Source organism: Cyprinodon tularosa, unplaced genomic scaffold (genome assembly GCF_016077235.1).
Source record: "Cyprinodon tularosa strain WSP-4 unplaced genomic scaffold, ASM1607723v1 ctg461, whole genome shotgun sequence".
Classification (NCBI taxonomy): domain Eukaryota; kingdom Metazoa; phylum Chordata; class Actinopteri; order Cyprinodontiformes; family Cyprinodontidae; genus Cyprinodon; species Cyprinodon tularosa.
Genome location: NW_024039187.1, coordinates 558,499 through 571,405, shown reverse-complemented (window position 1 = coordinate 571,405; position 12,907 = coordinate 558,499). Strand labels below are relative to the sequence as shown.

Genomic DNA, 12,907 nt, shown 5'->3' with positions numbered 1-12,907 from the left:
TTACAAGCCTGTACTTTGTTACTTTTACTTGAGTAAAGAAGTTTAATCAGTACTTCCACTTTTACCAGAGTATTTTTTAACACAAGTATCTGTACTTTTACTCAAGTACAGAAAGTGAGTACTTTTGCCATCTCTGATCCTGCCTAAAGGTGTAGATCAGACCTGTTCTGTTGAGCTTCTGTCATTTATAGTTCCAGTGAAATCCTCTTAGAGGCCAACGGTTCACAGATCATCAGATCCAGATTTTCTTTAGCAGGAAAGGCTTCCAGGTTTTCTCAGTGGAGCTATGTCAGTGTTACTGTGCAGAGTTACATTGGCTGCTGTCTGTAAATGCAGTGACTGAAAGAATCAGCTGACTGTCATTTTAGAGGCAATCATTGAACAGTCGGAATTCCAGACATGTTCTAACAAACAATGAATTAATGAATTAATTAATTGATTATCCACACAGCAGTGACATGAAATGTTGTTGCACAGTGAATAAAATTCCCCTTAAAGATGTTGAAAGGCCTGTTATGGGATCAGAGCGACACAGGAAACAATGGTTTTATATATTTATATAAATAAATATGTTTTAAAAACACTTCGCTTCTCGCCTAATGACTGCTGTAGATGGGCACCGGCACCCCTCGCGACCCCACTCAGGATAAACGTGTTAGAAAATTGATGGATGGATGTTTTAAAAACAGACGACATACTGAGACCTCCAGATGAAAACTGATCACGATAGACGCCTAACAGAGCAGAGTCTGATGAGTCTTATGAAGTGGCCATAAAACGGATCATTTGGACATCAAACCTTTTATGCTTTTTAAAAAGTAGAGTTTTGTTTGGAATAATATTAATACTTCCTGAAAAAGACAAAGTGATCTGTTTTCATTTTTCTGTGTTAACAGGTTTGACCTCTCAGACAAAGATAACTTCTTTGACAGCAAAACCAGGAGTTCCATAGTAAGTCCCAGTAATAAATCCAAACCTGACTGTTCTTCCAGAAACAAACTTTTACCCGTGAACTAAACTATGCAAAGCAACAAAAGGGTTTGTTAAACTTGCTGAACTGTTAATCATTTGGTTATCCAGACTGGTCAGTTAACTGGCTTTAACTGATGATCTGAAGAACAATATTCAAGTTTAATTAAATGACTAAAACCAGCCCCTTTGGTCAATCTGTAAATGCACCAAGGAAGCTATTTTTAACTAAATAATACAAACAAAACAAAAACACTGTAGAAATGTGATAAAGGTTCTGGATAACATAATTCCTTTAGCCGTATGTTGAACCAAGCCCTGCCAGGTAGACACCTGCATGTAAATGTTTTTCTGTTGACACCATGCCAATAACTTTGTTTATTCTTTATTAGGTGTATGAAATATTAAAACGAACCAAATTCAAGGCTAACTACAGCATGGGTGAGTCTGAACCTACTTCTTCTACTCCATAGCCCCAACACTATGGCATGATCTTGTCTTTATTGTAGAAATTCAATGTAAATAAAAAACTGAAGATGCATGTTTTTCTTTTTTTTTGTTTATTATAATCGGTTATGTTTCAAATCAATGTAGGATGAAAGACATTGATACCATCAGCCCAGTTTCCTGGGGCCACAGAAGCAAAGATAGTAACAAGGCTCAGGTTTAAATATCTCCTGGGACAGTCAGAGGTTTCTGCTTAAATGAACAGGTTCTTAATCAAACTCCCAAAAGTGTCGTGATTCTCCCCTTTCTGGACTTTTTGGTTCTTTAAGTTTAAGTTAAATTTTTGAGTTTTCTGTTAAACTGTGATTTATGTCATTGGTTTCTTTTACATTTTGTGTGATTCTAGTTGTTTTCTAGTTATATTCAAGGTGTGTTGTATTTTTTTGAGTTACTTTGTCTCCCCCTTGTGCCAGTCTCCTTTCCATTTGCAATGAGGAACTGAACAGGAGGTGTATATATGGGAGACAGAAAAAAGAATGGGCTAATCAGCTGATAGGGAGCAGGTGTGAATAGAAGCAACTAGAAGGGAGCCTGGGGAGAGTAGACTGGCACAAAGGGGAGACAGAGTAACTCAAAAAAAACAACACAGGTGAAATATAACTAGAATCACACCAATATAACACCAATATAACTAGAACTATGATCGCACAAAATGGAAAAGAAACCAATGACCAAGAAAACACTGAATGACATGAATCAAAGTGTAACTGAAACACTTAAATTTGAACGGAACAAAAAAGACCAGAAAACTGTATTAAGTTTAAGCAGCAGGATCATGATTGAATGCATACCAGCATGTCAGCAGTGATGTAAGTTCTATTAAGTGTTTGATGCTTCCTACTGAACAGTAATGATGTGTTCCAACAGAAGAAGCACTGAATGAAATAATAACAGTGGAAAACCACCTGCAGCACATACAAAGAGCCATGATTGGGAAACTTTAAATGTCAGTCCCTAAGGCCAAAATTAACAGACCAATCCGCTCCTTTCAATGATAAGATCAAACACAGAAAACCAAAAGCTTCATCCGTTGAGCTCCCAGTTCTAATGGGAGAGACATGATGGCGAACCCCTACCTACCAGCTTCCACTGAGAACCAATAAATTTCCCCTTCTGTTCAAATGTTCATTACTCACACGGAAAAGGCCAAAAAGCAAAAGTGAACCACAGCGAGAGATCATTTAGCTCCATCCATCTAATCATTTCTTTTGTTTACTTGATAGGGACTGACACAGCAACATAGATAAACTGTTGTGAAGCCTGATGTTTGTATCATAAAGTGAAGCTAATTCAGAGCACTTGTCCCTAGATGGGTTTAAAAAAAATATAGTTAAAAGTAGAATACAGCAACATAGCGAAGTGGCCCTCATGGTGTTCACAGGACTAAAACAGCAGAGATGAAAACTAATTAATTCTGCTCAATAACTTCCTGGTTTGCAAGAAAGTTGAAGTTCACTCTCATCTGATCAGAACACCTTTTTTTCCAGCTTCCCTACATTGCATGCTCCAAACTGCCAAAGTGATTTATTCTAGGTTTTTCTGTAACATTAGCTTCCCTTTAGTCCTTTTAAAGTTCACCTGTTTGTGATGTAAACCTTAATAATATGCAGTGGCTTTTTAGTTGTCATTTGGTTCAATTCTTTTGACATTAATTTGGCCTGTATAGATTTTTTTTGAAAATAGATGGTGCTGTAAATGTCATGACTCAGATCAGAGTACCCAGTATTCAGACAAGACAGACGGATTATTCAGAAGGTGTTTATTAAAACTATGGGACAGGGGGTCTGCAATGGCAGCGGCCTGAGCGTCTGAGGCAGGAAACTCTGGATTACAAGTTCAGTCCATAATCAGAGAATGAGGTAGGATCCAGCCAGTGGGCTGCCAACAAGATGAGGTGGGCGCTGCCCAGAGTGTCCCAGAGAACATGCAAGAGTCCGAAGCCAAGTCAGGCAAACAGATCAGCAGTGGAGAGGCAGAACAGGTCAGACTCAGGTAATCAGAAAGACTAACAAGAATACTCTGGACCTGATGACTGGATGCGAGCAACTTGAATAGAGGCAGGAGCAGGTGAATCCGATGAGCAGTAATGAGAAACTGGGCAGAGTTAGCCAGGTGAATGGAATGAGTAATTAAGCCATTAATCAGTGCCAAGATCATGACAGTAAATGTAACACAGACAGGTGTAAATACATTACTGATAGTTTGCTATAATTCCTTTTTGGATTTCAGGAGTTATATCGTTATCTTTCCATGTTCTTGTCTTCTGCAGTAAACTGTTTAGGCTGATATTCTCTCCGTAGTGTTGAAGCTGCTCTGTTGCTCTTACTTACTTTTTTCATAACCATAAGTTAAACGGATTTTATTATAAGAACAACGAAGGTCAGAGATGTGTGATTCTTTTCATGTGATCTTGTTTTTGTTTTTCCCTGACAGGAATCACCAGTCTCCTTGGTAGTGGGATTTATACAGCAGCCTATCCTCTTCATGATGTAAGCAATGCCGATGCACACAACCTCACATTCGTCCAATACTGATGAAGTAGACGGGGGAGGGGTGGAAAGGTGCACTGCCCTCATGAGGTTTACCTGATCTCTAAGGTGTAGATGTTCTGTCTAGAGCTGGCTTTTCTGTGTTGAACCAATCATCCTTTGGGATGTTTAGTTTCTCCATTCTGGAGGTTTGGACATTCCTCAGGAAACCAAATTACACAAAAAGGATAACTCAGGGAATTTTGCCCCAGGATGAACGGACCTCATTCTTAGGCTGTTCTAAGGATTAACTTTTCAAGCCCTGAGTTAAATAAAAGCTTCTCTGATGATGGACAAAGCCATTTGTCTGTTTGTTTCCCCCTTTGATATTTATTTAGCCTCTGCAATTATGCCCCAAATTGTGCTTATTGCTTTTACACAACAAGTTTACCCCAACAACCAAACTGGAGCCTTTTGATGGACACAGAACATTTTTGAAGCAAATATTTGTTAATTTTTCTAAAAATTTTTCTAACTATCTAACAGTGTGCAATGACCCAGGTTTATATCTTCCGTTGTGCCTTTACGCCCGGCTATATATCCAGGCTGCACTGTTAAAATGACCCATGTTTAGCCTTGTTTTAAAGGTAATTCACTCGGTTACAGATCCAAACATTTCCTGTGGACTTAACCAATAGCAGACGGACTTTAGGAGCAGGCGGCTGAGAAGGAGATGGTAAAAGAAAATTGACTTTATGTGACGATTTTCTCCTCATGGAATGTTTTTATTACAAATACACTGGATTAGTTTTTATTCGGGGACTCTTATGGACAAATGTAATATAAACAATCTAAGATTGGATTTTTCGCTTCAGAGGTAGGAGGTCAGAGCTTTATTTTAAAAATTCTGATTTAACATGCTGCTATATCTTTATTAATTGTGCTTTGGTTCTTATGGGGTCCATAAAATGAACTTGCCGGTTGGATGGTGCAGAATCTAAGCTTTCTAGTGATGTTTAACATGTCTATGTAAAAGTTTAACCAGTGTTATTTTCAAGTGTAGCGCTGTGTTCAATCTAAATCAGCGGTCACCAACCTTTTTACAGTTGAGGGCTACTTCAGGGGTACTCTGTCACAGGAAGGGCTACCAATACTGACCTATGAATTGCAAGGGTCAACGTTCACCTAAACTTCATACATTATAAACATATCTTTATCGTTTCTTTAAATTTAGACATTTTCATTTCGAAATCTCTATAAATGCTTAAATGCCATATATGATTAAATGATGAAATGTTCCATAACTGATTAAAAAAGAAGCTCACGTTGAGTTGTTCTATTTTCAGAAGACTCTAAGGGCACCCCTTGTGGTCCTTGAGGGCCCCTTGGTGCCCGCTGGCACCATGTTGGTGACCCCTGATCTAAATACACAAAGCTGTGCGGTGGGGAACCAGTGGAGGTTAAGACATTCAATTTACATTTTCTAATCATGCAAAAGCAATTATATCCTTAATGTGAGTTTACCATGAGGATCTAATCTTTCTCTCTCAGATGGTTAAATAATGCTTCATTACAAAAAAAGAAAATTAAAAACAATCCACTGGACTTTTTTTCCAAGTTTCCCATCCAGGAAGCTTTTTCAATACAAAATATCAGAGATAGCGTTGAGTTCCAGGTTTTATTCAGTAGCCCCCAAAAAAGCCCTGTTTTTGTTTAGAAAACATGCTTATTGGAAAAGATGAAGTGGTCCACCCAGTTTGAATGCTTCATTATATTTAGTCATTTAGTCCAATAACTACATTGTTCTTTTCTTAGGGAGCTATTGAGGAGGAAAGTGCTGAACCCAACGACAGAAAGGTAAGAATGGAATTAGCTCTAAGAGGAACATTTTATAACCCTAAATAACTCCTACAGCCCTCAAATAAAACAGAATCTGTTTTAATCCGCGTGTTTGACTACTCTTCCACTTTGCTCTCATTGAAGAGGAAATAAAAACTTTGTTCTGTTAATATGTACATTGTCTAAACAATAGAGGGAGAAGGGTTTGGATTGGTGGAAATGTGAATGGAATGGATATGGGCACGGTGACTTTATGCAACAATAATGCAACCCATTCCTCTATTATCTCAACAGCTTTTGTACGAAGAGTGGGCAAACTACAGTGTCTTCTATAAGTACCAGCCCATTGGACTTGTTCGGTAAGCAAATGTTTTCCTTTTACAACTTTATTTTTATAAAATTTTAGTTCAGAAAGTGAACCAGAACAAGTAAAGCCAGTTGTAAATCTGTCAAGGTTGGGTGGAGGTTTTTTGGACCCAAATGTAGAGATGAGTTACAGATTTAATAGTGATGGGCCCATTAACACTGATGTGTGGCTGCATGTGTGGAGCGTGTGTTTCCACAAAATTATGTGACCGATCCAGGAGTTTTTTGTAACAGACTGATTCACTAAACTGTGTTTAAATGATGCATTTGCTAAAAAATAATGCCTAATGTTTTGTGGTTTATCGTTAAAATGATCCAGAATTTTGGAGCCTAAAAGGAATATGAACGTTTCAGCCCTTTTTATTTCAATTTTCTTATTGTGTCATCATTTTCCTCTCAGTTATCACTCAACTTATCTGAATTAAAGTTCATTTCAAATTTATTCTTAGTTTATTTACTGTTTTTACTGCACTTATTGTTTTAAAAATATGATTTAAAATCCTAGTCCACAATCATCCTCATTCACATTTTCCCATAAATGTTCACCTTGTGATAAATGTTTACAATATTTATTGGCTGCATCTAAAAATATCAAAGATATTTTCAATTTTAACATAGATATGAAATAATGCAATGTAGACGACAATAACTTCAATGATATCATGTACTGGGTCATCAAATCTGTCCAGCCGGTCGCAGCAGCAATACAGTTTGGCTTCATGATGCCTCAATAAACCATCACAAAGGCTACGTTCCCTCGCAGCCTGAAGTGACCCAAATCACATTTTTTTGCCCATGTTTGACCTGGATCTGATCTTTTCATGGCAGTCTGAACAACACAGATCCGATTTTTTCCCCATGCGACCCAGAACACTTGGCTATGTGGTCCTGAATCGGATACGAATCTGATAGTTTCAAATGCGACCTGTGTCTGAACAGCCACGCCGCGTTCATCCGACCTGAACGTCATTAATACCTGAAAAAGGTCACTATTCTGCTTCTTGCTATGAAGAAAGGGCAAGAAAAACAACAACAATGGTGGACGATAATGTGAGAGCAGTATTTAAGTTTAACCATCTTGGAAAGATTTAGTTTTTAAGGTTGGGAAAGATCACTAGATATTCTCCAGCACTACCATCCATGTTTATTTCCGTAAATACGAAGCACGCTTGCTTGTGACGTCATTGCGTCCTCTACTGTGCATGCGGGACACTTAGGTTGTATGAATGCAGTTCACACAGGAGATCACATACAAGTCACATATATTTGGAAATGTGAACAGCTATGCAAAAAAATCGGATTTCACAAAAAATATTGTAATTGAGCATCAAGGAATGCAGTGTGAACGCAGCCTAAGATTTATTACGTTTCCACAGACAACTGAGGCAAAAATCCAAAAATCAAATATACTGAAAACCAAAATCTAGGAGAACTTCAGGGAAAAACACACATGAGGAGCCAGGAAACGACAGAGTAACAAAACAACCAAGAACCAGCACTGAGTGACTGCAGAGGTGGTGTATATAAGGGGAACAGAACAAAAGATGGACTAATGAGCTGAATATGGAGCAGGTGTGGAGAGAACTAACTAGAAGGAAGCCAAGGGGAAAGGAAATGAGCACAAGAGGGCGACAGAGAGCAACTCAGAAACTCACAGCTAGAAACATCTAAAAAGATACAAAAATTACAAAGAAACTAAAAATAACCCAAAACAGAGGGCCTGACCCTGACAGCATCATCGATGAAAGAAAATAAATAAATACATAGTTTCTGCAGTGGAATCTGTGTGATTAGACAGATTAGGTGAACTACACAGACAGACAGTGGCCATAAGTTTGGTAGATCGTTAGAGCAAAGGAAACAACTCTGAAGAAAGAAAAGAAAAGCATTTTTTGTTATATGTGTTAGATCCCATCCATTCCATTTGTACCGTGCTATGTGCAGAATCCAGGTGTTCTTCTAATTCCAGAGATTTACTTTGTTTGGCCTAATGGTTGATCATTCTACCAAGTATCTGTTGTCTTACATTAGCTGACCCTGAAGCAGAGCTGTAGGCGTCCATCTTTGTCATGATGCGATGGCCCATATGCAGACTCACAGACACAGAGGGAGGATAAAAAGTCCAATGTTTATTGGCACTCAGAGGAATCTTCAGGTTCAAGGCTCAGACAGGCATGATGGCACAGGTAAGACAACACGATCCAGCACAGAGAGAAATTAACACACAGCTTAAATAGGAAGCTTCCTTAATCAGCAGATAAGCAACAGCTGATCAAGCTGAGTCCAAGCTCCCCAGGCTTGGATCCACGGCGCCCTCTGGTGGGCAAAGTCCCGGATCCTGACAGTACCCCCCCCCTCAAGGGCGGATTCCAGACGCCCCAAAGAAAAAAACAACTCGCCCATGGAGGGCGAAGGGCGAACCAGGGATGCCAGAAAAAGTCTCAGGTGGCCGGCCATGAAACCGGCAGCAGAGCAGAGTCTCAAAAGCTGCAGGGCCTTGGAAGAGGGCGTCAACTCCGCTTCAGCAGGAAGCACCGGGAGAAACTCTGTCTCCGCTTCCGCATGAAGCCCCGGGAAGGACGCCGTCTCCGCTCCCGCAGCTCTGCAACAGGTCCGCCCAATACGGCTCCGCCTCAGGAACAGAGGAATCCACCGATTGTGGGTCCACCTCAAGGAACCGAGGGATCCACCGATTGTGGCTCCACCTCCGGAGGCTCTGGAAGGTGCAGAACAGGCTCAGGGGTCTCTCAGATGGCACAGAGCGGGCTCAGGGGTCTCCCAGACGGCGCAGAGCGGGCTCAGTGGTCTCCTAGACGGCACAGAGCGAGCTCAGGGGTCTCCCAGACGGCACAGAGTGGGCTCAGGGGTCTCCTAGACGGCACAGAGCGGGCTCCCCAGTAGCGCGTAGAAGGAGTCTGCGGGGCTAGTCTGTTGGCTGGATCGTTCTGTCATGATGCAATGGTTTACTAGCCCATATGCAGACTCACAGACACAGAGGGAGGATAAAAAGTCCAATGTTTATTGGCACTCAGAGGAATCTTCCGGTTCAAGGCTCAGACAGGCATGATGGCACAGGTAAGACAACACGATCCAGCACAGAGAGAAATTAACACACAGCTTAAATAGGAAGCTTTCTTAATCAGCAGATAAGCAACAGCGGATCAAGCTGAGTCCAAGCTCCCCAGGCTTGGATCCACGGCGCCCTCTGGTGGGCAAAGTCCCGGATCCTGACAGTCTTGGCTTTCCCTGGGTTCCTTTATTGGTTTCTTTACTTCATTTATGGAACAAAGACACTGTTAACTTTAAAACCTGTTTTCGGTTTTCTGTGTTTATGGTTAATTAATGGTTGATTAATGGTCTGCAGCACAGGAAGAACTGCAGCTGCATGAAGCTGTAACTAATAAGGGATCCTCAATAGAAACCAATAGAAACCAGTTGACTCCAATTGACTCTGCTCTTATAGCAGGACCCCAACTATTGGTGCAAAGCTGAGCGTCTCTGATGGATTGATGTATCACTCATGTTAGAAGCTTAAAATCTCTTTCCATAAAGAACAGAAGCCCCAAAGCTCTATTGCTGCGTTCTGCAGAATGCAGCAAAAGACCTTTTTTTATCTCTACGATCAGCCGATTATATTTATTCCAACAACTTTGGTAGAAGGACAGAAGATATTTTTTATTGGGTTAAAACTCACAGAGTAAAGCTAACTCTGTGATCTCGCTCATGGCTAACATACGTACAATATTAGCCATTCAAAATTTCCTCGATGGGCCCTTGGCTGGCCCCCTACCATTCCTTTTTAAGTATCTAAAATATTCTTTCTGTCATGATTTGTGGATATTAAGATCTAAAGAGTCTCCTGGTCAGACCCTGTAATTCAGTGAAAGGGTGGAGTCAGAGCAAAAAAAAATGTGCATGCCCGGGAGAAGGCCAGGGGCTAGAATTTGGAGAGGATTTTGTTGCCATTCGGCTTTTGTCTGGGAAGGGCCATTTTGAATAGCTGCAACTGTACAGCTGTAGGTGTTTCGCCCAGGGGTATAAAAACTGCTCTACACATCAGGTTTGTAGAGTGAAGGATGTTTGAGCCAACAGGACAAATATGTTTCTATCTGAAAAACTCACACGAAGAGAAAAGACAATTAGAAGAAATTTATTGATACAATTACTTTGTCTTTGGTGCTCAGTCCTCAGCAGGAAACATAGCGCTGAATTTTGATAGATATGCATGAACAGGAGTAAAGAACAGGGCTGTTTCCCCCCAGGCCTGGAACTGGTGGTGGAGTGGAGATAGATGGAGTTGGTCAGTCTGTAGACTGCTGGTTGGAGAGACGGTCTGCTGAGCTTTATGGGGAGATCCAGTGGACTGTGTGAGCTGACACTAGAGCTTCACTCAGGGACCTGGAAGATGGAAGTCCAGCTTGGATAACACAGGTTGAGAGAACCTGTCCATGATGAGCAAGCATGAAGCGACAGTGGAGAGAAAAAACTTCCCGTTGGGAAGAAACCTCTGGCAGAACCAGGCTCAACATGGCGTTCTTCTGCCAGACCGGTTGAAAAGAGACGCAGAATGCAGTAAGAGTCCGGGAGGAATGACACTCTGATGAAGCTTTAGCTACGATGGTGGAGGAGGGGCCATCTGAATGAGTCACACAGCGCAACCAGGCAGCAGGCAAGTTGCTGATCAGAGGCCTTTTAAGATAAGCTTTGGATGCTGATTGGCTTTCTTGCAGGTGAGAGTTTATTGGCTGTGTCGTAGGTGGATGCAGAAGTGCAGTGAGTTTCTTCAGTTGAACTTCTGCCTAGGCACCCTAAATCTGAGAACAGGATGGAAAGGAATGAAGAAGAGGAATCCTGAAAATGTATTATTTTTAGTTCTCATTTTCTTGATGTTCTTATGGCGAGTTGTGCTGTTTCTTCGGTTTTAGCTTCAAACTTTTAAAAAGTTCATTCAAACATGTCCAATAAAGTCATTTTTTAATAATAGCAATAATTTGTGGATTTATTAATGTGGCAAAATGTCGTATCTCATGACAAAAGTCCCTCAGAGATCCAGATTTGGAAATCCCAACCCGATAAAAAGGCTTTATCAGCATCATGGACCAATCAGATGAGTCGCCATTCATCAGGAGTTTGGCGTAAAAGAGTTGGAAAAAAGCTGGAAAAATGGAACCATGTAAATAAATAATGTGTGAATACATTTGGTTGTTGGAGCATTTCAAATGTTTCCTCAGAAAACTGAACTGTACAAAAACGATCTACAAATGTAAGTGCGGCAAGCCTCACTAGTTTAGCCACTTAAAGCTCTTTCGAACGCGACACTTTCTTCTTGAAAAAAGGAGGTCTTGAATCCGACGGTATTTTTTAGGTCTTTACTGAATTTAAAAGAAATAAAATAACAAGCAGATTCAAAATAAATAAAGTGACGGTCAAAAGACTGTGTTTCTCCTAAGGTGCCAAACTTCTATAAAGAGCAAGTCCTTTTTCTTTCATAAACAAATTATTGGAAAACCAATCAAAAGGCACCACGTCATAAGCTTAACAACGATTCAATTATAGATGCTTATCAATTCCAAAAATGTATATATGGCTCCTACATTTTCCGGCTCCTAATTGACTATGTATTAGCATATCAATTACAAACTCAACTTAAACTGGAGCCATAGATATGCAAACAACTTAACAAAAACTTTTGTTTTAACTTGGTTACAAAACAATCTACTAAAAAGTCCTCTATTGTTTCATTCTCCTTGCAATAAGCACAATTTTGTAATCGGCCTTTGGATGATGCTCGTCTTCGTCTTGACTTCTGCACTCCGGACTGTCCCTTTGGAGTCTGGCATGACGTTGACTATTCTCCCCAACATCCAAGAATTTCTCGGAGATGATGAATCAGCAACTAGGACGACATCCCCAACCTTGAAGTTTCTTCTTAGGTCAAGCCATTTTTGTCGCTCCTGCAGTAGAGGCAGGTACTCCTGTGACCATCTTTGCCAGAACAGATCTGCCATATACTGGACTTGTCTCCATCGACGGCGAGAATAGATATCCTCCTTGATAAACACACCAGGAGAAAGGGTAGGCTGTCCCTTCAGCAGAAGCAGATGGTTTGGCGTAAGAGGCTCAAGATCATTAGGATCGTCTGTGTTCATAGTTAACGGTCTTCCATTAATGATGCTCTCGACTTCACATAAAAGAGTCCGCAGTCCTTCATCATCCAGTATCTGTTGCTTAACAACGGAACTTATGACTTTTCTAACAGTGCGTATCTGGCGTTCCCAGACTCCTCCATGATGAGAAGCAGCAGGTGAATTGAAAATCAACTGTACTCCCTTTTGCATCATGGCGTCATTAATGCGAGAGTGGTCCAGCTCTTTCAAAGCCTCCCTTAACTCTCTCTCTGCTCCAACAAAATTTGTGCCATTGTCAGAACGAATGATGGAAACTTGTCCTCTTCTGCTTTGAAAACGACGCAGAGCGTTAATACATGAATCTGTATCAAGAGACTGAGCAACTTCAATATGCACAGCTCTGACAGTTAGACATGTGAAAAGCACTCCGTAACGTTTGACCTTGACACGCCCTCTTTTGACCTCAAAAGGACCAAAATAATCCACACCTGTGTTGGTAAAAGGTGGTTTATCAGGAAGCAGGCGGTCATGTGGCAGATCTGCCATTTTCTGTTGCCCTGGTCTTGCATGCAGTCTCCTACAGAGATTGCACTCTGAGATTACCTTTCTAACAGCTGCATTGGCTGCTGT

General features: G+C 40.8%; 1 protein-coding gene across 1 annotated transcript in view; it reads left to right on the top strand.

The window, feature by feature from the left end:
• Positions 1 to 12,907, top strand: part of LOC119793857 (anoctamin-1-like) — a 75,577-nt gene that overhangs the window by 11,527 nt on the left and 51,143 nt on the right. Inside the window, exons 5-9 of the mRNA XM_038301141.1 lie at positions 897 to 951; positions 1,362 to 1,410; positions 3,910 to 3,965; positions 5,760 to 5,801; positions 6,078 to 6,142. Coding sequence (XP_038157069.1) covers positions 897 to 951; positions 1,362 to 1,410; positions 3,910 to 3,965; positions 5,760 to 5,801; positions 6,078 to 6,142 — 267 coding nt within the window. The remainder of the gene's footprint in view (positions 1 to 896; positions 952 to 1,361; positions 1,411 to 3,909; positions 3,966 to 5,759; positions 5,802 to 6,077; positions 6,143 to 12,907) is intronic.